At 51.8% G+C, this 25,278-nt stretch overlaps 8 protein-coding genes across 8 annotated transcripts; 5 read left to right on the forward strand and 3 right to left on the reverse strand.

The window, feature by feature from the left end:
• Positions 1 to 1,867: 1,867 nt before the first annotated feature.
• On the forward strand, positions 1,868 to 3,415 carry MRS44_018238 (uncharacterized protein; the record flags this gene model as incomplete). The annotated part of the gene is made up of 1 exon (XM_046277634.2): positions 1,868 to 3,415. The coding sequence occupies one exon, from the start codon at positions 1,868 to 1,870 to the stop codon at positions 3,413 to 3,415; it is 1,548 nt and encodes a 515-aa protein (XP_046125871.2).
• A 1,476-nt stretch (positions 3,416 to 4,891) lies between these two features.
• Positions 4,892 to 8,374, reverse strand: MRS44_018239 (uncharacterized protein; the record flags this gene model as incomplete). The annotated part of the gene is made up of 4 exons (XM_065616435.1): positions 4,892 to 5,556; positions 5,802 to 5,883; positions 5,969 to 8,181; positions 8,230 to 8,374. 4 exons carry the CDS (start codon positions 8,372 to 8,374, stop codon positions 4,892 to 4,894), a joined length of 3,105 nt encoding a protein of 1,034 aa, XP_065472507.1.
• A 1,329-nt stretch (positions 8,375 to 9,703) lies between these two features.
• Positions 9,704 to 10,888, forward strand: MRS44_018240 (uncharacterized protein; the record flags this gene model as incomplete). The annotated part of the gene is made up of 1 exon (XM_065616436.1): positions 9,704 to 10,888. One exon carries the CDS (start codon positions 9,704 to 9,706, stop codon positions 10,886 to 10,888), a length of 1,185 nt encoding a protein of 394 aa, XP_065472508.1.
• Positions 10,889 to 11,956: 1,068 nt separating this feature from the next.
• Positions 11,957 to 15,339, forward strand: MRS44_018241 (uncharacterized protein; the record flags this gene model as incomplete). Its single annotated transcript, XM_065616437.1, has 5 exons — positions 11,957 to 12,050; positions 12,327 to 12,603; positions 12,659 to 13,467; positions 13,563 to 14,735; positions 14,849 to 15,339. 5 exons carry the CDS (start codon positions 11,957 to 11,959, stop codon positions 15,337 to 15,339), a joined length of 2,844 nt encoding a protein of 947 aa, XP_065472509.1.
• An 892-nt stretch (positions 15,340 to 16,231) lies between these two features.
• On the forward strand, positions 16,232 to 17,961 carry MRS44_018242 (uncharacterized protein; the record flags this gene model as incomplete). The annotated part of the gene is made up of 4 exons (XM_065616438.1): positions 16,232 to 16,392; positions 16,546 to 16,665; positions 16,722 to 16,771; positions 16,958 to 17,961. 4 exons carry the CDS (start codon positions 16,232 to 16,234, stop codon positions 17,959 to 17,961), a joined length of 1,335 nt encoding a protein of 444 aa, XP_065472510.1.
• A 1,974-nt stretch (positions 17,962 to 19,935) lies between these two features.
• MRS44_018243 (uncharacterized protein) lies at positions 19,936 to 20,379 on the reverse strand (the record flags this gene model as incomplete). Its single annotated transcript, XM_065616439.1, has 1 exon — positions 19,936 to 20,379. One exon carries the CDS (start codon positions 20,377 to 20,379, stop codon positions 19,936 to 19,938), a length of 444 nt encoding a protein of 147 aa, XP_065472511.1.
• A 1,408-nt stretch (positions 20,380 to 21,787) lies between these two features.
• Positions 21,788 to 23,006, reverse strand: MRS44_018244 (uncharacterized protein; the record flags this gene model as incomplete). Its single annotated transcript, XM_065616440.1, has 2 exons — positions 21,788 to 22,831; positions 22,890 to 23,006. The coding sequence occupies 2 exons, from the start codon at positions 23,004 to 23,006 to the stop codon at positions 21,788 to 21,790; spliced, it is 1,161 nt and encodes a 386-aa protein (XP_065472512.1).
• A 610-nt stretch (positions 23,007 to 23,616) lies between these two features.
• On the forward strand, positions 23,617 to 24,282 carry MRS44_018245 (uncharacterized protein; the record flags this gene model as incomplete). Its single annotated transcript, XM_065616441.1, has 3 exons — positions 23,617 to 23,630; positions 23,675 to 23,840; positions 23,908 to 24,282. 3 exons carry the CDS (start codon positions 23,617 to 23,619, stop codon positions 24,280 to 24,282), a joined length of 555 nt encoding a protein of 184 aa, XP_065472513.1.
• Positions 24,283 to 25,278: the final 996 nt, after the last annotated feature.

The following is a 25,278-nucleotide window of genomic DNA, read 5'->3' on the forward strand; positions in this document are numbered from 1 at the left end:
TATGCTACATTGCCTCAGGGAGCCATCAAGACTAATCAACAATACCGGAAGGCCATGAAGCTACCTATGCGTTACTCCAAAGCAGAGCTTGACTGGTGCCTTGACTACAAGCAAATGGGGAGGCATTGCAGGGAGAGAAATGGCATCAGAGAGTGGACCAGGGAGGAGAAGGAGAGTTATCTTGATTGGGATAAAGCTGAGAATGAACGGGTTGAACAGAGTGTTGAGAAAGAGAGGGCAGGGCAGCCCTTCGTACAGCGGCGAGGGATGCAGCATATCTGGGATGCTTGTGAAAGGGACCTCGAATTACAGGAGGAACGGTATAGAAGCGGGAACCCCCCCTGTAACATTTGCAGGATTGATGGAAAATGTAATTGGTATGTATTATTGCACGGAGAAAGAAAAAGCGAATTTCCGAGTATATTTATTATGACCTAATGGCTCGATTTAATAGAGTTGTGACTGAGTTGCAATGTTGGGTTCATTTGGCCGAGTAGCCGTTAATTAAAAGAGCAAAAGACCTACCAATGCCAAAGAGATCACTGCCTTCCCTGCCAATACCACTGAATATAGCCATTTTGGTCAACATTCGCGACGTGAACCCCTGCATTCTCTAAACGTGCAATTGTTGGCAGATAGGTAGTCATCCCTATAGCCGGCGAAGGCCAATTCGTGCCTGGGACCACAATTTGCTGATTCCGATATGACTGATCCATAGCCTGAAGGTTGAGTGTACTCCAGAGGGGATTAATATTAGGATTGGCACGCTGTTGCCGTTGCTGAAGCCGTTGATCCCAATACGCAACGTGCCATTCTCCCTCAACCTGATATCCCCATGGGCGTTGGATCACAGCAATAGGAGCCCCCTGAGGAAGATACTGAGTATTCTGGGCTCTCACAAGGGCTTGAGGATCCTGGGCATAGAGGGCATTGGAGGTAGTTGGATCATTTGGCAAGGTATGTTGAACCCACCAATGGAGCATATGTAGAGGGTTGGTTGCTGGGTAAGGATCATTGGGGCGCCGCTCTCGTTGCTGATTGTTAGCAACAGGGTGTAAAGTGGCCGGTATATTCGCATTTGAAGGATAGACTGCCCCTGCTGGAGTTGCCGTATTGTCAACAAAGATGGGGAAGTCTTGAGGGTTTTGACGCTGACTTTGGTTGCGGTTATACATCTTTGCGATACTGTTTGACGAGGGAAAGAAGGGCTCTTCAAGGGGAAGAGGGCTTCTTTATATATTGCACGCATTGAAGTGATTCACTTAATACCTATTGACCTGTGGTGGTCGGATGATGCGAGTGTAGGTATTGTATGTTCTTCGCGGCCCTGGGCAGACTGGTGCGCTGCCAATAGGTGACATACTACAGACTGAAGAGCTGTATACACAGCAAATCACATATCTATTTAATTGTATGAATCGATGTTGTTTCTGTAGATTGAAGAGAAGAGGGTTATCGCTTGTTCACACACAAATCGTGCTTACATAACGGATCTTATTGGCACGGCCGGCCGTGTCGAAAGTCACGTGATCTTAACGGCACGACCGGTCGTGTCTATATGAGGGGCCGCTACGGCGACGGTGCTTAGTCATTTTCGCGATACCCGCGAAATTTTAACTTCGCGGGTACCACGAACTTATCGGCTCCCCTGTTCTTCTCACCTCGTTGTCAGGCAGCCTTTGTCCCGAACACTGCATCAGCAGCGACGACATCGTCATCTTGTCTCTCTCCCTGGGCATTTCTAGCAGAGCATCATCAACTGCGCATACTTGCGACAGCATTCATCTCGTCGAGATTGTGAGATTAGTTGCGCATCAACCGGCGATGCGGGGCCGATCGCCAAGGGTACCGGTATTCTGTCGCGACCATGCTTCCTGATGAAACGATCAACAGGGCGGCTAACAAGCTTGCCGCGTATCGGAGCAATGATTCCCTCTCCGAGATCCTGGACCAGTATCAGGTCCTCATTGAAGACTACCGCCGCCTGAAGAGCGACTACGAAGAGGAGCGCGAGGGAAGAGAGCGATACAAGCAGCTCGCCCGCGGCCAGGAGCGCAACCCTTTCGCCCTCGTCGTCATTGACGGAGACGGCTATGTCTTTGACGAACACTTTGTCGGCGTGGGAGAAAAGGGAGAAGAGGGCGGCAGCAGAGCTGTGAAGCAACTCGTCGACAGCGTCAAGAGAAGCCTCCGCCGCAAAGGACTCGAAAGCTGCGAGGTCATGGTGCGCGTCTACGCTAACCTCGTGGGCTTGTCCAAGTCCCTCTGGAAGAACGGGCTCTGCGGTGTCGAAAAGCGTTCCCTCTCGTCCTTTGTCGCGGGCTTCAACAGATCTTATGGCCTCGCCGACTTTGTCGACGCCGGCGAACTAAAAGAAAATGCCGACTTCAAGCTCAAAGCTATCCTCCGCCTCTACGCCGACAATGCCCAGTGCAAGCACATCTACTTTGCCGCCTGCCACGACGTGGGCTATGTCTCGGATCTTACTCCCTATAGGGGTGACCAAGATAGGTTTACCCTGATCCGCACTCCGAGCCTGCTCTTCCACAAGGAGTTTGAGAAGCTCGGCATGAACATTGAGGAACTACACGGCGTCTTCCGCCAGACTCCCCTCACCTACGCTGCTTCATCTCAGAGCAAGCGCAACAACCCATCCACCAAACTCAACCTGGCATCTAAGAACCCGTCTAACGGGGGAACCGCCAGCAACGATGGCAATGCCGTCTGTCAGTTTTACAGCCTCGGCAAATGCCGATATGGAAACAGCTGCCGACTGGCCCATATCGATACCAAAACTTCGTCTCATACGAGCCAGAACAGCACCCCGTCGCCTCCTTCTATCGGTGATGGCCCAAGGCCGGATAGAAACCTCGACAGCGACTGGCGCCGCGGCTCCAGCAACTCCCTCTCTAAGGGCAATATCGAATCACTGCCCAAGAGGGAAGGTATCCCGGAAGGCTTTGTCGCCATCAACCGCGTTGGCGACCGCCTCGACGCCTTACTGCCCACCCCTTCCGCCGACTCCATCCAGCGACTCAAGGCGTTATCCGCCGAGAAGAGGTTCTGCAACAATAAGCAGCTGTCTGGCGCCTGCGAAAATGACGACTGCAAGTACGAGCACAACCCAATCGCTGAGGAGCTCAAGCCGGCCCTCGAGTGCCTCGCGCGCTCGGTCCCGTGCCCTAGGCGCGGCGGGTGCAGGAAGGCTAACTGCGTATATGGGCACGTCTGCCAAAAGGCCGATTGTCGTCACCGAGGTGGCAAAGACTACTGCCGATTCCCCAGTGGAGTATGTTTGGAAGAATATTCCGCCAGCGACTATGTCCCCGCCGACGACTCCCCTATGCTACCGCCCTCTATGGACTCAGGGGACGCGCGAAACGCCGAAAACGGTGGCACGAGCCCGTTGCATTAGGTTTCAATACCTCGGTAAGAGAGGTATAAAGAAAAGTTGGTCATCTGGCCACAAAGGCTGGTTTAACTTGACTTGTTTTATTCTCGCTAACTTACTTCTCGATTGTTGACAATAACTGAGGGAAGTGGGAGCCCAAAAACAGATAGTTTGTAGAATCAACTGATATGGTTGCTTTACTTGGTGTTTAGTTACTCGCGTCTCCCAACTCACAAACAACTGGCTCTCATCTGACCATATTCACCTCTGAAACCGATGCTGAGCCCAGCTGGCCTCAATCACTGCGCAGCCCGCTTCGGTTGAGGGGTATCAATGCTTGGCCAGGACCTCAAAACGCCGCCACGTCACCCAATACTGTATCCGCTCCTGCCTCTATCACTCCGCAAACGCAAGACGAGAAGGACGCTTCCACCGTCAAGGAAGAAGTCGATCATTCCTGTGGAGTTGCAGACCCCGGCCCGTTTACAATCCTGAAACCAATATCGCATGAACTGGTGCTATACCGTCGACGGTATCGAAATATGCCGAGTCTACAGGTGCGAAGCGAGGTCCGTCAACAATTGATAGAAGGGTCTATTGGTTCAATGTCCCGGGAGAGATATAGCTGGCTGAGTTGACGAGGACCGTTCAAGCTCGCTGGCGCTGCATAAGCTCACGCATCAAACCTATCTCGGTGGCGGAGTTGCTAGATCTCATGGGAAATTGACAATTCTGAATTCTGACTTCTCTTCATCTGAGATAATAAGGGAATCAAGTTCAAATTCAGTCATCCTAGCGAGATCCAAGCTATTCAAAGTCCATCGTGCGACTAGAGGCATCGTCTGACACCTCCTCACGCTTGTCTGCCAGCCAATCCTTCCCCATACCCCTTGCAAGCTCAGCGTATGTGCACAAACCATCCCCAACGACAAGATCCTTTGCCGCCCCTAGGTAGAAAAGGAAGCAAATGGTCTCCCACGCCTCGTGCCTTCGTTCGTGGAACAAAGCCGGTACTTATCAGCCGACTCTTCCTCTTAGCCTCCTGAAGGGGGATAATTAGAGGCAAGTACTTCAATTGGTGGGCAGGATAACCGTAGATAGGGACGATGAAGAATGAAGACCAGCAGTGATCGATTTGATCGTCAATCGATATCGACCGATTGAAGGTGACGCTCGATATGAATCGATCGATCGTTTGTTTGTTTGTTTGTTTGTTTGTTTGTTTGTTTGTTTGTTTTATTCATAGACTGTCCCAGCCGCCCTAGTGGCAGCTATGCAGCGTACAGACTACAATACAGGTGTTCCCGCTTCTTGCTTCAGCAGGAAGCCTCTTCTGTCAGGACTCTCCGTCTGGTCAACTGGTGTCCTTACAGAGCTGCTTCCCCCTCTGCCCGAGTCTGGATACCTCTACTGCTAGCCTACTTATCTGTTCTGTATCTATGCACGTGTCGGGCCTCTCGGCCCTCCTTTCCTTCTGTTTACCGAATTCGCTCGTCGACTTTATGTGTTGAGGACTGTGGTCGGGACTGCTTGGAACTGTCCGAGCAGCCCCGTCGTGAGTAGCATCTTTGCTGCTTGTACTGCCATTGACGATTTACAGAGAATCTTCTTGATGTCCACGCATGGTTGCTTGCCTGCCCACATCTCTTGTCGTTCCTCTATCCAGTTCCTGCATTCGAGCAGGATGTGTCGTACTGTTTGGGGTCCGCGACCGCACTGGCATTGGTCGGTCTCGGCTTTGTTGATGGCGCTTAGATAGGCCCGGAGGGCGATCTTGCCGGTACGCATCTGGGTGATCACTGAGCTGATGGCTCGGTGCATCCCCTGGTGCTTGTCGAGTGTCGCTTTTCCTGGCCGTACCCCGAGCTTGTATAGTTCTCTGCCATGCTTGGCTAAGCCCCAAGCCGTCGCCCACTCGTCTTGCATGGCCTGACGGACGGTGAGTTTTGTGGTTGCCATTAGGATTCGTAGTGTATCGGGTTCGATTTGTGGTCCGCAGCGTGCCCCTGTGGCCGCGTCATACCCGGCAGCTTCTTTTGCTGCTTGGTCTGCCGCTTCGTTGCCAGGTACGCCGATATGCGCTGGGATCCAGCGGAACTGTAGCTCCCACCCTTGGCTTCGGAGGTTTTCCAGCTCTTGGATGGCCTCCGCCAGGAGATACTGCCCTGTGAATCGATCGATCTATACGATCGACTTCCAACCCTGACTCAACCTAGAACATACACACATCTAATGAGAGAAAATTAGAGCTCACGATAGACAGAGCTATGGCTATCTGCACCATCTTGCTATAGCGAATCACGCTCGTTGTGCTGCTACTGTGTGCTGTCGCAGGTACTGATGAGCCGTGAGGATCAAATGAGCGCTTGACATTCTATCTAAAGGAGGGATGAGAGTCAGTCTCTCATACCTGTGTTCAGTCTGCCGATCTCACAGGCAGCAGGCTGTTGCCAGATGCTAGTTATGGTGTGGCGTTCACGCTGACCGTGAAGCTATTCACGATGGTTGTAATCCTCGCCCATGACATGTGCTATATTCTTGATATGTGGTCGCCCTATCTTTGCGCTACAAGCGTACAGTGCCCCCCTCATCGCCCAACACCTTTGGGTCCCGTCCCGCCTGCTCGAGGATCTCCCTCACCCGAGTATACTGACCTTTATCCTCTCTCTCCCACCTCCCACCATTCGGAAACACTACCTTCCGCAACCTATTGACCCAAGGTACTAAAGGCTGATAATATGATGTGAAATTCTCCTCTACAGTTTTGATGAAATCACCTTCATGGGATACTTGCCCTTTCTTTAGGTTTGCCAGTTCTCCAGTATCAACGTAGTTCCACTTATCGAACTCTTGGACGACTCTATCCTCGCCTGGCCCGTTGTAGTGGATGCATATCCAGAACAGCACCCAGAAGAACGACTCGAGATCGTGCATAAAGGAATGCTGCTCGCCCAGTAGCGCCCCGATTGCCATGAAAGCCCGTGTTCCCGTTTTCCCCTTTGCCCCTGACGCAGCCTCTCGCGACTCTTTGATGGCCAGGTCAAGGTCGATCACAAAAGCAGGCCACGACGGATTGTCGTCATCCTCGTTGATCATGAGATTGTTGATCGAGACGTCTCGGTGAAGCAAGCCTGCCCGGTGCAGAGACTCATGTCCCTCGATGCAGCGCTCAAACGCAGCAAGCAGAGCCAACCGGGAGCTTGCCTTGTAGATGGGCATTCCATAGTCTCGGACAATGAGACGCCGATGTACCCGGTTTGGTACTATGCTGGCGGCCTTTGTTGGAGACACAGAACAGGACCGCTTGCTAGAAGGAAGAGGAGCACCGATTTGGCTAGATGACCGCTTCCTGCTGGCACCGGCTCTGCCGCGATCCCCTCTCGATGTGCCGGACGCGACGTTGCTCCGCCGCATTGGTCGTTCCGGACGGTAGTTTGCAGCTTGCGTAATGTCCAGCCCCCTTCGAACGTTATTCCGGATGTCATCATCTTCCCCGTGAATCTGGACCGTCTCGTGGTGATAGTACCGAGCTACGTTAACGACACCCTTGTCAGTCACCTCGCGTAGCAGTTCGCCTTCTTCATCTCGTTCCGGATACTGCCACGAATCCTTAATGACAAGCAGCATCTCCGGCTGTCCTTCGGGGTGGGCTTTCCAACATGTCGTCGCTCGACCAGCTATGCAAGGTGCCCGCTGCATCTTCTTGTCGATGATGATCCGCTCGGTCGAACCATTCCGGTTGACCTCGATGAAGCGCTCCCCGTTTTCCGTCATAATCGTCGGGTCGAACCCTAGCTGCTCCTCGTTCATCCAGAGAAAGCCAAGGATCGTGGACACAAACTGACGCCCATCTTTGTTAATGTCGAACTGCTCCGATGCGATGCCCTCGAGCCGGTCAAACGCCCATACCCTCATGAGGGACCCGCAGATGGTAAAGCCTAAGACGAAGCGACGCGTGTCCTGCGCAGTAAGCACTTCCCTCGCGTACCTCCCCAGGTCAAGCCACGCCATCGAGGCTTTGTCGGCGGATGGGTTGCTCTTCAGCTCTCCAGGCACCAAGATCTGCGACCAGTGGCACCGCGAGTCTTTTCCAGCCTTCGTGTCCTTGACGAAACCGACGTCCAGCTTGCGCTCTCCGGTGGAACCTTGAATTGGCTTGTTGGGCTGGGCAAGAGGCCGTCGTCGATGTTGATGCGTCGAGATTGACCCGTGGCTGTCCGCGAATGCCGCTAGCTTGTCGCTGAAGTCGGCAAACCAGCTCAGCACGTCGTCCTGGTTCGCGTTCTCGGGCCATCCCTTCCAACCGTCCTCAAAGAGTGGATCGCTGCCTTCGACGCACTGGTCAAAGAACGCCTCGGAAACTGCGTCAAGGCCGACCACGCCTCCAAAGTACGTGTTATGAAAGTGACGGAGCCCGACATACATAGACCCAAGCTCCTCTTTCAGCACGTCGTCCACGTATTTGCGGTGCTCGGACGAGTTTGCGAAGCTGCTTGTGTTGCGCAGCCATGGGGTCTGTTGGAGGGACGAGGCTATCGATCGGGGGGGCGGGGTGGATTCGGTAACGGCGACGTAGACTTCATCCCAGATTAGGGTATCAGGTTCGCTAGCGAGGGCTGATTTCAGGAGAGGTTTGACGCGGTCGAAGTCAAAGTCGTCGGAGGCGGCAGCGGAAATGAGTCTGAGGAGATCGCTTCGGAGGGTGCCACGACCGGTGTTTGTGAGGAGCAAGCCCGAGGCCGTATGGCTTTGTAGAGCGAAAAGGAGAGGGAGCGTGAGATTTCGAAGATCTAGAGGCTAGTTAGAGGAGTGCTGCAACAAAGTGTTGGGCGCCACACCTTCTTGGTCAAGTTCCTCTAACGCGTCTGCACAGCAGGAGACACCTGCGCCTTCGCATATCGAACCAAAAGACGCACGAAAGACGTCGAGGCCATTTCCAATAGGGTTGTCCTCAATGACCTTGGACTGTAATTCATTTCTCATGGCCGGATGGGACACGTTCAGTGAAACCAAGAAAGAGCGGAGGTCGTGTTTATGCCATGTCGTGTTTCTGGCTAGCAACTGGACCGGGCAACCCCCGGCAAAGCTTTGATCCGTCGTTGACTGTGAATGGCCGCGTTTTCCTCCGCATATAGTTTATCTTATCTTATCTTATCATATCATGCACCATTCAAAGAGCAGCAGTGCTGCTCAGCAAGGACTGCGCTCGCCGAGTGGAGACTGTTCGTTGGCTGAGCCCTTCCAAACACAACCGAAAACCGACAACCTAAACCCATCATTGATCCCATCATTGATCATGCGCTGGAATGGCTTCTGATCAGATCTTCTCCTGGCTGTGATTGAGACGAGCATCCTGGGAAGGTCAGCTCTTGGCATTGCCTGCGCAGCTGCAAGCAGTCCCCTGCGCTCAGACCATGCTCTCTTCTTCACAGCGCGACGGAGGCCTTCTGCTGCGAGTTTCCTGGTCAGGAACGAGAAAGATGATCTTCGTGGTATCAATCATATAATTACGATCTTCTATTCCTTTTGGCCTAGATGTAGCTCTATGCTGTGTATAGCTTGATAAAAACCAAGTGTCCTGCAGTGTGGCTAACAGACCGACCGACCCAGACCGGTCGCTTCGGTCTGTCGGTCTAGGTCTGTCTGGGTTAGCAACCTGGTCGGTCTAGGTCTGATTTTCTGATGCCCTCATTGGCTACCTTTGCCATGCCCCACTTAATTTGGCGCTGCGAACTCGAACCCGCAAAAAGAGTGGGACTGATACGGGTGCGCCAAGGCTGAGTCGGCCAATGGGAGCCCTGGAAACCCCTAACCCAGACCAAATCAGACCACCCAATCCGACCAGCAGCTCCGGTCTGTCGGTCTGATGACAATTGCCGGTCGGTCGGTCTGCGGTCTGAAGATGGTCTGTCAGACGGTCGGTCTGTTAGCCACACTGGTGTCCTGCCCCAATTCACGTGGGTCTTGCCGTGCCCGCTCCTGAAGCCCACCCCCTCATTTTGCATGTAAAGTTCGGGATACCCCGGTCAGGGGCACTGAACAAGGCGACGAGACCGGCTTAGACCATAAGAAGAACGCGTGGCGCGCAAACGCCAGCCAATTTGCTCGACTTTGTTTTGATCAATGTTTCTCGACTCCTCACGCCCATCGCAGGTTATGACTACCCTCCTATCGCTTCCGGTGGAGACTATCCAGTTAATACCAGGATACCTCTCCGCCGATGACTTCCGTGCGTTCCGACAAACGTGTCGAGATATAAATGCAAAGACTTTTAGTCGATTCGCGCGTACATACTTCCAGACGCGTTATGTAATGCTTGAAAAGGAAAGCTTGAACACGCTTATCCACATCTCAGAACACCCCTTGTTGGGGCCGGAAGTGCGCACGTTGGGACTCTGCACCGATCACTTCCCGGAACCAGAAGATGACTTGAGGGAAAGCCAAAGCCTCTGGAGCGTTATGGCTGGATACTCCGACTCGGATGGGCTTGACTTGTGGCCTAGCGGGGAGCTTAGTATGTGGCCAGAGGATGACGATGATGATGATGACGACGACATCCTCAACCAATCCTATGCAACTACATATCGTCGAAACTTCGATGCCCAAGAGGACTTTCTATCAGGCCCGGATGTCGAAGCACTTGGACGAGCCATGAGTCGCCTCAGCAACTGCACAACACTCCTCCTGACCGATGCATGCATTCCTTGGGGCGCCGCGCGGTTGGAAAGGGAAATAGGTGAACTCGACAGAGGCCTAGGTTATGACGATGCTGGTAGCGAACGGTTTGTGAAGCATGTGTTGCATGTCATGCTTACGGCTGCAAATGCAAGCAAGCTTCCTCTGGAGGAATTGTGCATCTACCTTGGTCAGGAAGATAAGCCCCAGACCAAGTCCCCAATCGGCTTCCACCTGCTCGACTTGCCACCGGGGCATATGGCGCAGTCCGAGAGTCGCAGTGACATCACCAGTCTTACGACTCTAAAGTTACTTGCTTCTCCACCGTTTGAGAAGACCTCCGAGGAGAATGATTCCGCCCCTACCTGGAGTCAGAATCTTGCCCGTTTCATTGGTCTTTTTCCTCACCTGGCGCACTTTTCTTTGGCCTTCAGCAATGACTTCGATCTCCAAACTATTTCTCCATGTCTTTACAGCATATTGTCAATCCCCCAGCTACGGAAACTGGAATTAGCCCGGTTGGAAGTCACCGAATCGGAACTGGCTGGCTTACTTCTCCGCCATCAATCAACACTGGAGGAAATCAGTCTTCGGGAAGTGGTGATGGATGACAAGGTTAGTTGGACGACGCTGTTGAAGAAAATCGAGCAGATGCCCCAAGTTCACGGGGTGACGTTGAAAGACTGCTGGCTCTCTGCGCTCAATCGCTACGGTGTAACATATGATTATGAGCTAGGTGCGGTCTATATCAGAAACAGACAGGGTTTCAAAGAGGCAATAGCTATGGTGGAGGAGCTGGAGATGATATGGAATCTGGACTGAGCCATGTATAGGTCTTGTTGGAAATCCGAGGATCCCCCTTCCCTTCAGGATTAAGACCATCAGTCTGAAAGTCCTAGACTTAGAGTTCAAAGTCCTAGATGGAATCATTTAGAGATATAAACCCGAGAAGAACTCTCATCTCAACAATAATAATCAAGTTCAATCTATGCCTGTATTCAGCACCCCTGCGTAATATTTCCAACATAGAATCGCTGGAGCGAGAGTGTTGGACATTCATCTTCGACTCTAAATATAGCCCATTGTATCCCCCATCGACTTTGACGAAGCAAGCCGCCTAATTTGGCCAGGTGCTAAATAGTTACGCCGATACGAGCCTCGACGCTTCACATCGACACACTCTGATAAATACCAGTCCTCGCGCCGCTCAAACCACACACTTCTAACACATCACGGCATACATTTCAACATGAGTAAAGCACACCATGACACTCTTCATATTTCAGTGAGAGTTACTGATGTTCAACTCACTCGACGTGGGGTGAAGACCATTCATATTGACGGTGAACCTCTCGACCGTCCAGTACGCAGCTTATTCGATATTCGCCGCGTGTACCAGAAAGCGTTGCAGACTACTGAGTTGGAGCCTCTATTGAGCCAAGCCGAGAAGCCTTCCCGAGGGATCGATAGCTATCGCGTAGCAAAACCCCCTCCTGGCACAGGCTTCTACGTGCAAACGCAGAAGACATTATACATCTATTTGCTTCGAATCTAGGCGTGTATCCTACATGGAGCTACCACAATCATCACGGAAGAAGAATCAGGTCTCGTAATGACTACAATTGCACCATCGCTCATTATATGGCCTGCTTTTAGGTGTTGAAGGCCCTAGGCTACTGGTTGTTGTGGAGCAAGAGGGAGAGAGAGAGACGAAGGGCGGAAGCTTTGAGTTTGTGGATCCGGGACCCCCGATTGATCAGATTAAATAGTATCCTCCGCCAGTAGGATTTACCGATGAAGAAATAAGAGACCAAAAAAATAAAATAAAATAAAATTCGGCATCAATTTAGTCTCACTCTAGTTTCGGAGAACAAAGCCTGCCCCATGGCAATGGTGACTACTCTTCAACGTCTCGACTTCAACAAAGCAACAGCAACCTCCGATCCCGTAAGCCAGGGCGTGAAACATCTCTCTGCTACACTACGTCAGTAGCGACAGTGTACCTTGCTTCGAGTTTTGGGACTGAAATGGCCGTTGTATCTTGGTACGAAATAGACCTGCTAATCTAACGTCTTTGTAGGTTTTCAAGACCTCATAGTATTTCAATCTTGGGCAACCCTAGGTCCCATGCTTCCTACATACTAGCCGACGGGTCTGACAAAGGACGCAGAAATTTAGACCAACGCCGAAGTTGAGTAGAATTCGGCCAGGGGGATGGAAAATTCAGAGCATGTAAATACTTAAGATCTGTGGCACCCAGGACCAACTGCACCTCGTGCCTGGTCGCCCCTACGCACCACGAGGGCGGAAGGCGACAGCCGCATCAGCATCAAAGGCTTCGTACATATGATAGAACTAGTATCTCCAGGTGCTCTTCTCGTTGCTAGAGCTGCGGGTGACAGACTGCCTGGTGGCGCGCAAAACGACCAAGGCATCGGCGTTGTTAGCTTCCTCACCGCCGTCGGCAGCGGATCTGTCATCTTCCTCATCCAGTTCCTTTTGTTTCTATTCCTCAGAAACTATCTAGCCCGTATTTTGTGAGTTCGCTCGCTTCCACCTGGGACCACACAACATACTGATACGCGCAATCAGCAAGTCAAAATTATATCTAGCCCCCCCGCACGAACGGCCGGAACGGCAACGCTACGGGTTTGTCACCACCGTCAAGTGGCTGTGGAACGTGCGTGACGAAGACACAATAAAGAGGTGTGGGCTTGATGCGTACTTCTTCCTCCGATACCTCCAGACTCTGCTCGCTATCTTCTTCCCAATTGCCGTAGTGGTGATACCGGTGCTGGTACCATTGAATTATATCGGTGGACGGGGTAGCCAGCTCAACTCGGACGGAGGGGGAAACTCGACGGGCGGGCGTCCAGACCGTACCACTGGGTTGGACACATTGGCGTGGGGAAATGTGCAGCCGACAAGCACGCATCGCTACTGGGCGCACCTCTCACTGTCTGTGGTCGCCGTGGCATGGGTCTGCTTCATCTTCTTTCACGAGTTGAAGAGGTACGTAGAGGTGCGGCAGAGCTACCTCACGAGCGCCGACCACCGAGCCAAGCCTTCGGCAAGGACCATCTTAGTAAATTCAATCCCCGCTTCGCTGTGCTCCAGAGAAAAGCTGCGGGACCTATTCTTCCTGTTTCCTGGCGGGGTGAAGAACGTATGGGTGAATAGAGACCTCTCCTCTTTGGCAGAGAAGATTGACCGCCGCGATGCAGTCCATCGTAAGCTCGAAGAGGCCGAAACCCTCCTTATAAAGGCTACACAACGGGCGTGGAGAAAAGCTGGAAAACCGGTGTTGAGACCTGACGGCGTCTTGGAAGTCGCAACCAGCAGGTACGGAAGGTCGAAATCGGCGTCTGGGTGTCGTATGCCCCGAGTTCCAGGCCTCAGTCGTATGGATTCCGAGAAGCAAGGGAAATTAGCCTTGAGAGACTCTGGTGATGGCGGCGGTGGCGGCGGCGGCACCGACTGCGAGAAACATGACAAGGTATGGCCTTGGTGGGAGATCCTGAGCAGAGACGACCGACCCTCCCATCGGCTGCCGCTCTTTGGCTTGCCATGGCTTCCCGGGATCGCGCCATTCTCGAAGAGGGTCGACACCATAGACTGGTGCCGAGAGCAGCTGGATGCTATGAACTCGGAAATCGAACTGCTGCAGAAGAATCCAGAAGATCGCTTTCCGCTCCTGGACTCGGCATTCATCCAATTCAATACCCAGGTGGCAGCTCACATGGCCTGCCAGAGCGAGATTATCCGTCTCCCTGGGCAGATGACCCCAGGATCATCGGTTTCTGTCCCAAGGGAGTCATCTGGGCCAATCTGGGCCAATCCTACCGGGCGAGTTGGTTCCGATCGATGGCGGCGTACGGCATTCTGCTCGCCATGATCTCGCTTTGGTCCATTCCCGTGGCCTGGACGGGAGCTCTGAGCCAAATCGACCAGCTTGTCGAGGGGAGCCGCTGGGAGTCGCTTTTGGAGGACAGACAGATGCTCAGAACGGCCGTCCAAGCATTCGCAGGCCTCCTGCCTACCATACTGCTGGCACTTCTCCTCTACCTCTTGCCGCTGTTCCTGGAACTCCTGGCCGAGTTCAAGGGCGTCAAGACCCACGCGTTAAGGGATGAGTTCGTCCAGAGATTCTACTTCGTCTTTCTGTATATCCAGATCTTCCTCGTCGTCTCCATCGCCTCCTTCTTTACGGCGTCGATCGACGAATTGGCAGCCAACGTGGGAGAGCTGCAAAGAGCAAGAGACGTGCTCGACATGCTGTCTAGAAATCTGCCTAAGGCGGCCAACTACTTCTTCTCCTACATGATCCTGCAGTCGCTCTCAGCCAGCTCCGCGACGCTCCTGCAGGTAGGCGCTCTTATCACACGCTACGTTCTTGGGCCGCTGCTCGATTCAACACCTCGTGCCAAATGGCTCCGTCATACTAGCCCTGTCTCTGTCAGATGGAGCGCGGTTTTCCCTGCCTACACAAACTTTGCGTGTATCGCCCTGACGTATTGTATCATTTCTCCCCTCATATCTGCCTTTGCTATTCTCACCTTCGCCCTTCTCTGGGCCGCTCAGCGGTACATGATATTCTACGTCTACCAGTCTGACTACGACACCGGAGGGGTGCTCTACCCCGCGCGCTCAATCAGACCTTCACTGGTGTGTACGTGATGGAGCTCTGCCTCGCCGGTCTCTTCTTCATAGTGAAGGACGAAGATGGGAGGCACGCTTGCACGGCGCAGGGCGTGATCATGATTCTGCTATTCACTTCTACAGTCCTCTACCAGGTCTGGCTCAACAGAGCTTTTGCACCTCTCTTCCATCATCTGCCAATAGAAGGGAGCGATTACTTGAAAGAAACGCTGCGCCGGGGTTCATCCACCCAGGAGCATCGCGTTGCCGAGTGCAACGTCAATGACGAGGCCTGCAGCCTGAGCGACAAAGTCACCAGTCGCAGATACCTTGAGGTGGCCGCTGATACTGCAGAATATTCCGAGCTTCCCACAAGGTTGGAAGATGTGCCTGAATGTATGAGAGATATGCTCGTCCGCACTGCATTTGAACACAGAGCCCTACGTGCTCGGCGGCCTACTGTGTGGATACCTAAGGATCATCTTGGGGTAAGCGATTGGGAGGTTCGTCAGACGGCGAGGGGCACTCGCCACGTTTCCATGTGTAACCGCGGCGCTTCTCTTGATGAAAAGGGTGTCGTATCGTTTGACCTGTGTCCTCCGGATCAGATGCAGTTTGATCGTGTCAGACTATAGACAGGGGTGCGTCTTGTAGGATGAAGCCATAGTTTTAGGGAGCAGAATATATACCGTCATCTTAGCGCTATGATGTATCGTTACCTATCTATGGGGGATTCGAAAATTTCGAATATCTCAGAAACTCAACTCAAGCAGACTAAATCTATTTCTGTTTCCAGAGTTCAGTCTCTGCCGCCTTGGGCTAATCTGCTGCTGAGTGTTGAACAGGTCATGTTGTTGTTGAAAGGCTCAAGTGACACATGACTGTAAGGAGCTCCTTACATAGGTATATAGACACACTCGTTGGCACTCTCGAAAGTAAAAAAGAAAGAAAGAAAGAAAGAAAGAAAGAAAGAAAGAAAGAAAGAAAGAAAGAAAGAAAGAAAGAAAAGACGAAAAAGGCCTACAGCCATCGTTAACATTTCTTTTCGATGGCAAAGATTTCCCGCACTGCTCATCCGCTCAAAGACGTGACTTTTTTTTTATCACGCACAGAATTCAGGGCCCTTGAACAATCCACTAACACGAGTTGATGTCGCTGATTTAGGGTAGAGCTCCAGTCTCCAAAGAATTCTACCTTTGGATGTAACCGAGCCTGCTTCTAGCGTGCGGCACTTGACAAACCAGACATCCGCTTCATCTTGCTATCGAGTACAAACAACAGTGAGCCGACGAAAGATCCAAGTACCGCCGTGTTTATGCTGTTCTCGGGCGATCCAAAACGTCGTGCTCTCCAGACTCTATGAAACGACTATAAACGGCCGCCCCGGGGTTGGAATCTCCTCATGTCCGTCAGCGCCACAAAAAGGCCGGAATTCTTTTGAGCTATAATATAGATGAACGAGAGAGCCCACCCTAGCCGAGCGCTTTAAACCCTACGCTGCATCTCGCCATCTCACGAGAAATCACAATGGCAGTCATGAGGCTGACAAACTTTAGGACGATAGCCTGGACCGTGATTCTTCAAGTCCTATTTGGTACTGGGCACGCAGATGACCTTTTGCCATCCCGAAGAGCTGGTCTTTCCGAGCGTGACGTCAGCTATGTAAACGCTGTTTACTTCGTCAACTGGTAGGTGCTCAATGATGACTCGTCCTAGGGAAAGTGACCTTGCGCATGGATGTGATGATAGATCGTTGCTCAAAGGAAACTAGGCGGAGACGGCGAATGACGTTGGCGGGCTGCATAGTCAAGCGGTACCGTACACACTAGACTAAGAAGCAGGCTGACCAAGCTTGATGGCAGGGGTATTTATCAACGCAACTTTCAACCTCACGATCTTCCTGCTTCAGCTCTGACGCACGTTCTCTACGCATTCATGAATGTTGGAACCAATGGAACAGTGTACGTCCCGTATAAAATACTCAAGGGTATGAGCATCTGACTTTTGTTGCCTCTAGCTACACAGCAGACAGCTACGCCGACTTGGAGAAACACTATGAAAACGACTGTAAGTTACGCTCCGTAGGCTTCCAGATACCTGTCTAGCCTTTCCTACTTTTTCCACTTTATCGTCTGCCATCTATAACCCTCACCCACATGAGGACTCCGCCCGTCCTCAGGCTTGCCCTCCACACTTTGACTGCACATCCTGTTTTCTTCATTCGCTAACGTGTATTATGATGCCTCCGCGTAGCATGGAATGAGGGAGACGACAATGCTTATGGATGTGTCAAGCAGCTCTATCTCCTCAAAATGGCCAATCGAAACCTCAAGGTCATGCTTTCCATTGGTGGCTGGACATGGTCACAGGCGGGAAGCTTCGAAGCTGCCAACACCGCCGAGGGTCGCTCTACGTTTGCAAAGTCTGCCGTCACCCTTATGAAGGACTGGGGCTTCGACGGCATAGACATCGACTGGGAGTATCCCAAGGATGAGACTGAAGCGGCCAGCCTCACTCTGCTTCTCAGGGCTGTGCGCGAAGAGCTTGACTCTTATGCCGCTGAATTTGCTCCTGGCCATCACTTCCTTCTCTCTATTGCCGCACCAGCGGGTCCTGGGCACTATGGGAAGCTTGATTTTCCTGCGCTCGCCCAAGTCCTTGACTACGTTAACCTCATGAGCTACGACTACCTGCACCTCGGTTCCGTCGCTAGTCATACTTCCAACCTCTACAAGAACTCGGGCCTACCCGGCTCCACCCCTTTCAATACGCACGATGCCGTTCAGGCATATCTAGACGGCGGCATACCGGCCGAAAAGATCATTCTTGGCATGCCGGCCTACGGTCGCTCATTCCAAGCAACCTCGGGCCTCGGCGAGCCCTATTCCGGCGTCGGCCTGCCTAATTCGGGACCTGGCAATTGGGAGGGTGGTATTTGGGAGTACAAGGTTCTGCCTAAGCAGGGAGGGGAAACGTTCTATGACGACATCGCGCAAGCCTCATACAGCTACGATGCTACCACGCGCGAGCTCATCTCCTACGACTCACCTCAGGCCGTTCAGGCTAAGGTTGCATATGTCAAGCACGCGGGATTGGGGGGCACCATGTTCTGGGAGGCCTCGGGCGATAAAACAGGGCCCGAGTCGCTGGTGGGGACCAGCTTCAGATCCCTTGGATCGATCGATCAAACCGAAAACTGGCTTGACTACCCCAACTCCAGATACCGCAACATTGCTTCCGGGATGAAGGGCCAATGAATGATGACTCTTTGCCGAGTGCCTGGCCAGACGAAGGGGAATTTGACATGCCTCCCACTCAAAACCGACGCGGCCGCAGGACATCCCAATAACCCCTCTCTGGGCTCCCATGTATTCATCTTGACAAGGGGTTTAGATGCCTTGTATCGGAGAATTTTTTTTTTTTTTTTTTTTCGGTCGGGAGTAAAAGAAAAATTGTCTTGGTATTATCAGTCAATTAATTACGCTCCTATCTATCTTCTCATGTAGATATTGTAGTACGCATCAGTATATTTGAGTTGTGACGGAATGAAATGACCCTGCCGAGCGCCTACGTGAATTCCACCGTCCCCATGGCCTCAAAAGGGACTTTACCCGCATCAGGATCAAATCCAGCCAGTTTACGCTCAGCAATACGCGCTTCTAGGTCCTAAATTAGACAATATGTCAAGATTCATTCAAAATTCAAGGGCCAATGGAAAAGACTTGTTTCAGTTCAAGTCGGCATGGGCTTATTGCTCTCATGCCTGGCAGTCAGAGGGCCTGTTCATGTCAAATCGTGACATAAGGAATGAAACCGACTTCATAAGCTTCTTTAGTATCGATATTTTGATCATGAGCCTCCCTACGCTGGCCTTTTCTAGCATGTTCCCGGCCCATGGCCTTCTTCCCCGGATGATCAGCCCAAGCAAGTACGGCAAGTACCTAGTTATTCACGGCAAACCTAGCTGGCAGTGACGTTGCCGCGCAATGGCTCTGAAAGTTATGATTGAAGGCAGGCTGCAGGACACGCCGGACGTTGGACTTTGGTTTTTTACAGCTGGTAAGAAAGGCCAGGGGCCTCGCTTTATCCGGCGGATTGAACGAAGGGAAGGTAAAGGAGTAGAATGACACTATAGAAGCTCAGTGGTGAACCATTCCTCTATTAGAACACACCGAATCTAGAAATCAAAGCCATGCAGTGCTACTGTATGCCCTGCCTCTCCCAAGAGTGTCATCTCCCAGCGGAGAGGCGGTGCTGACAAGGAAGAACGCGGCAGTGATGAATTACGCTTTTTCTCGATAATTTCAGCAAGCCAAATCGCGACTCGCGCGAGGACGGCATCAACATCTCTGCGGTACCTTTTTTCCCAGCGCAAGGATAGGCAAATTTGGATCGCGTCTTAGATGTGTTAATATATTGGTTGTAACAAACTAATGTACTTAACAAGCGAGCGCCGCAGTCAAGGGAGTGCCGCACTTATATTTGTACCTTAAAATAAGATATTAAAGAAATTCTTCATCTTCCAATTTAAGCCTGCAATAGCTTAGAATTCTATATAACGTGCGTGATAAGCCAGTGCAACAGACAAGCGAGTGCCGTGACGATCGTGGTGATTTCCCAAGGGATAAACCGGTCGTGCTGGGTTTGTGTTGGCGGAGGATCGGGTTGCGTTGCCCTGAGCGAGGGGGTATAAGTCACGTCTGGTAATGTGTTGAAGATATTGAGTGTAACCAAGATGTATTGATAGCTGAGGTAGCTACTACATAAGAGAGTGCAATAAGTGTGCACTATGTACTGGCGGTGGTGTTTGGGTATCGCGATGTGAGCCGTGATCCAGGAGATTGGATCTATTACGGCATGGTCCCCCGCAACAGCACTACAAGCCCCTATAGACAGCTGAATCACCTTCTGTAAATGCTACAATGGCGATTATAGCCCAATCTTTTGCCCTGTGACGTGACGGCTTAGGTGCACCGTTACACATCGTATGAGTTACATTGCAACATGATACTTGATTACCATGTTATTGGCCCCACTGCTCAGAACTTTTTGGGAACTGCCGTGGCGTGAGTTCCAGTGCGTTCTTATTTGTTGTGCACGTTCATTAAGGGCGATTTCTACATCCCGATGCCCTCGTTCCAGAGCTTCTGGCAGCATATGGAACAAATTTTTTTTTTTTTTTTTTTTTTTCGAGAAAACCAGCATAACGCTGAGAAACACCCTTCCACGGCCTACTCGGCCCAGCTCTGGTCTGAAATGTTATTGAAATAGCACGTGAGGGCGTCAGCAAGACAGCCCATGTTCTCCTCCAATTCCCACGTTGGTGACAAGCAGTTCTTCCATTTGACCGCAACGTAGCATTCCCCGCTCCTCGACTCGTAATGGCCTACGATACGCTCCAAGTTATTTTCTGGCTCCTGAAAACTGTACGGCACTGGTTGAGCCGGATGCTGCCACATCCGAGGACCTGTTCCATCGTCAAAAACCCAGAGAAGGCTTTCTGTGCTCAGCCAGTCCCAAGGGTAGGAGTCTTGGGTCTCGGCACGGACACCGTAAAAGGTCAAATTGCCCACCTGGGTGGTTACGAGGATCTCCTTGACGACGACATGAGTGGACCATGGCGTTTGTATAGGTTCACCTTTCTGGAGGCTTCGTGGACAGACCGGTAGCATCATGATGTTGGACTGTAACTTCGCAACCAAGCTGTGTTGAGAGACCTGGGGAATGCTGATGAATCAAGGTGGGCGACAAAGCTAATGAGAGATCTAGCTGATTGAGGAGCAGCGTCGGGTTGATATAGTTTTCGTGTCTCTAGTTGGCACCGCGAAATCGATTCGGGATGGTCCGGAACTGGCCGTGGCAGGGCGATTGCGGTTGTTTGTGAAGGATAAACGAATCTTACCCTGGCTCCAACGGGAAGGTTTTCTGGTTGATTGACGACTCTGTGCGGCCTTGTCGAGCACCCAAGCTCAATTTTTTAATTTTTTTTTTTTTTTTTTTTTTTGGGACATTTTGGGGCCGCGTCGAACGGCGAAAAAATGGCCTCTGCGGCATCAAGGTAACTGGCCTGCCCACGAATCTACCATGGTGTGAACTCTCACTAGCCGTAATGCAACCTTTGTAGGAACGAGACGAAACATAGATGGCCTGCACATACAAACTGGCGCTTAGTAGTGGAGCCTTTGGAGGATAAGATTTAGCATACAAAATGTTAGCACATAACCAGCTGTCAGCCGTAATCGTGTTACCTGCAAGTATTTCAAGCTAACAGAGCAGAGGAGTTGAAATGATCCACAAGCTGGCGCACTGCTTGGAACTGTGGGTAGCTTTCTAGCACAGGATTCTCTGGTTGCGGCGGTGGAAACCTCGTTACCAACCGCAAGCTACAAACTTGATGCTCCCATTAACGCAGAAGCAGGCCATGTCCACAGATGATATCAGCCTAATATAGACACCGTCATATCTGAGTCCACGATCGCTCCGTCCTTCTCTATGAGAGTCTCCTGTGGGTTTCCATCCTATGTGATTCCGCCTAGGACCTTGAGACTTAGGTGGGTGCCTCGGTGGTTGTTGCAGTGCCCATCAGGGAGGTGCCCATTTGTGGATTAAGACAGTTGGCGCGGTTCCCGTAGAACCCCGTACCCAACTGCTGTGTTTGGAACGGGGATAGCAAATATAGAACAACCTGCAACCAGTGGAAAGTGAAACGGCCGTCTTGGGCCGTCACGTTGTCGCGTCGACCCTGCGCCAGGCAACTCACTATTACTAGTACGAGCTAGTATTCATCTAGATAACGTATAGATATACAGTTGGGAACATCTTGCGATCGGTATCACGGGTTCACGAGTATTGATATAAAATAAATAGGCAGCATTCAAACATAAATCGAATCGCGACTCTGTAAGACTAGCCCTCCCAGTGTGATCAACCTGACCTCACGTTAGTACCAAATCAATATCAACCTAGATTAGTTCAGTTACCTCAGAAAAAGAAGAAACGGGTACACCGTAGTCCACGCCTACAGACTCAAAGATGGCCAAATTTTACCATGGCATCTCTTGCTAGCCAATCCATACCATCATACTACTCCAGATGTGACCATTCCGGGATCGTACGTATCTGCTCCCACATGTACCTCTCCAACCTGTTGGCGCACTTCACATACGGAGAACTCTCATCATTGAATCGCCGACAGTTTTCAAAGATGAGCTGAGCATCTTTAATGAAATCTTTAGGCGCCATGTACTGCTTCGCCTCCAACCTGGCCTCCATAGTTCTAAGATCCATAGGTTCCTTGATGGCTTCATAGTAATCGGCGACGTCGTCTTTGCTGACAGGCTGGAGGAATGGCCACGATGATTCGTGTTTCTGCAGGTCACTCAGAAGACGCGACAGCTGCCTGTAGCTCGGCCTGTGACGCGATTGTCTCATCAGCTCGTCCACCTCCGGTGACCAGCCCGACGCCCGGATCGCGTCGATGGATAGGGGGTCGATGGGGATGACACCGTTCTCCCACTGTTTGGGAGGCTGATGAACCACGTCGCTCTTGCTAAGAGCCTGTATCTTGGCCTGGACACATGCCTTCTGCTTCAAGAGCATGCGGCCCAGCTCCAGGTAGCGGATCCTTGGGAGCAGGGAGCACTGCATGAGAGCCCCGCCCTGATAGTCTTTGATGCACCCCTTCCAAACCGACTCATCCAACGTGATGTCCTTTGTGAAGCCCTGTTTCTTGAAATAGCCGATGGCCGAGTCGTCGGCATAGGTCAGAAGATGCATCATATTCGATGATGCTTTGATGTAGTCCTTCAGGTGCGACATGAGGTGTGTTCCGTATCCCTTGATCTGCTCATCCGACAAGACGGCGCAAAAGGCAATCTCGGCAAACCCGCGGTCCTCGAACGGCCGGTACGTGATGCCTCCCACTACTTCCAATCGCCTCCTCATGATGGCGATGGACACGTGTGCTCTGTCGTAGACGAGACGCGCGATGTAGGTCTTTGGCATTTCCGGTAGCTGCTTTTGGAAAACGCATTTCAACCCGCTCAGGATGATGACACTCTCCCGCTCACCATCGTTGTTGACGACGCGGAATTCTATCTCGCCGTTGCGTTCCTCGACTACTGCGGGCTACGCTGCACGTTAGTCATATGGACTGGCATCCCATGGCGTTCCAGGGCGGCAATACCTTCTCGGAAAGTGGAATGGGCCTTATCACTGCCCCCTGCTCTGCTGGGAGCGACAACGCAGCAAAGTCAGTTCGCTCGTCGCAACTCACGGCATTCGGCGAGGACATATCCCCCATCGCGACATGTTCTCGAGCCTCGGTCAATTAAAATTTTTACGTAAGCAGAAAAAACAGCTATCTTTGAACGTGCGGGGGCAAGCAGTTGTTTACGTGGGATGAATTCAATGGATCATGAAGTTCAAAACGTCGCGCAAGATGGAGATTGACTCGTGTACTGGGTATAGTATATTATCGGGGTTCTCTGCTTCTTTGCATATCTAGCGGGAAGTTGGTAGGTAGGTAGTTTTATTACGCCCAGGAGAACTAATCTCATAGGGCCGCTGGATACGCTAAGCCAATTACACTTCCGCCGTCTTAATCCCGACCACAAAGGGAAAGCCCAGACTCTCTCCCATTCGTTTTGTTCCAGCCTCGGATCTCTGCAGTTGTGTTGTGTTGTGGCCAGAGTTGCGCGTCCGGGCGCCTCTGTAGCGGGCGCCGGCCACTGTGAAAGACAATGGCACTAGGGAAAAAAAAAAAAAAAGAAAGGCATCAATCAGAGCGTCACTTCAAAGCCCATCATCTGCTGATGTCGCCCCATCCTACACCATCGTTGCCCCCCACATATCCAACATCGCTGCCAAGAAAGCCTCCCTTTAAGGCCTCACAACGGTTCAATGTGACAGCGATGCTGGCAACCCTGTGAGTTGCCGAGAACCTCTATTTTTCAACTACCCGGTAAAAAGGACAAACGCGTTCAACGTCATTTTCAAACTCTCCCAACTCTGCGTCCTTACCAACGTCCACTGCCATCACAAGAACCCCAGCCTGATTTACGTACGCTGCAACTTTGTGCGTTCTCTTCCAGTCATCCTTTTTAGTACACTGGACGGCTCAATGTCGACACTGGCAGTATGTGGCCTACTTTGATCCAACCACCACTTGTCGTGTTTCGCCAACATTGACATCGTCTCCATAGAATGACAATCTTGCTCGGATAAGACACAATCAGAGGAGGTCGCGAGCTCGGAGGAGGGAGTATCTTCTGGAGCTCGAGCAGCGAGTTGGCGCCCACGAGCTCCAAGGAATTGAGGCCTCTTGCGACATTCAGCGAGCGGCCAGAAGAGTCTCGGAAGAGAACCATCAACTTCGATGCCTTTTAACCTGGCATGGTATCAGCGATGACGGCATTTCTAGTTACTTGCACTCCGCCGCGGAAGCTCCGTCCGATCCAACGTCGACGCTCCGTTTCACGCGCTCCCCCGACGAGGCTGCTCGGTCCCTTCAGCGTGATCTGGCGCTTCGGACGTCTGCGCCTCTCCCTACCGTCGTCTCTGGCGTTGCGTCCCCGTAGGAAAGCAGGGAAGAGTCTGTTGCCAGTGCTTCGGCGGGTAGCTTCTCCTTGTGGGAACTAAGACAGCCTGCTCAACCCAGTCCAGCATATGGACGGTCGCTTCCTTCCAACGTTCCTCCTGCAGTCGGACAGCCATCATGTTGAAATGAGCATATTGTGTTGTATTAAAGAAGAAGAAAAGATTGATGTTAACCACCTGAAACTATTGACAAGAAGACATCCACATCCTCGCCACCAATGGATCGGAATAGCCATTGATCCGTTAAACAATGAATCTCAACACATCAACGTCTTCCCAAACTCATTCACGACACAACCCTGGCCAGGCGGTGCCATACATAGGGCTGTGTCATCTAGATACTGCACCTGAGCTATTGATAGAAGACGACTCTCATCGACAACGCCACCCCGATATGTCCGTGCCGGATGTCTCGTCAACATTGGGCTATAGTATTCCCATGAATCACTTCCACTATCCTACCAGATCGGATGCTGGTTTCGGGGGTCTTGTTGGCCAAACCCAAGATCCGTAGAGGCTATGCTCGGAAAACCGGCCGACTGATGGCCCAAGGCTTGTCGCCAAGCTCATCTCGACTACACTGTGCGTTTTGGTCGACGGCATGTGCCAGTGAGACAATGGAAGCTTGCCCATACTAACCACCCCTTCCGTCTTGGCGGAGGCAAGGCGGAACGGTAATGGAAAATCTCGTTCTCGTTGTCTCTTTGAAGTGGTTGAAATAGTAGCAGGTTCGCACCTCCCGCTGCCCCATTTCAGCCATTGTGGGGATTGGAGTCCGAATCCCACCTCACTGGTTCGCTGCAACTCATGCCACCTCATATGCATGTTAGACAAAGCAACATAGCATATTGAATTCGCGACGGGCTCTGTCGGGCATTAGCTTCGTCCATCAGAGGTTCTCGACTTGCGACCCAGTGGTGACGGACGAAGACGACAATTTTGTTTACATGAGCTACAATTGTAAAAGGCTAGGTATC

Source organism: Fusarium solani, assembly GCF_023522795.1.
Source record: "Fusarium solani strain SB1 chromosome Unknown bctg00000015, whole genome shotgun sequence".
NCBI lineage: Eukaryota > Fungi > Ascomycota > Sordariomycetes > Hypocreales > Nectriaceae > Fusarium > Fusarium solani.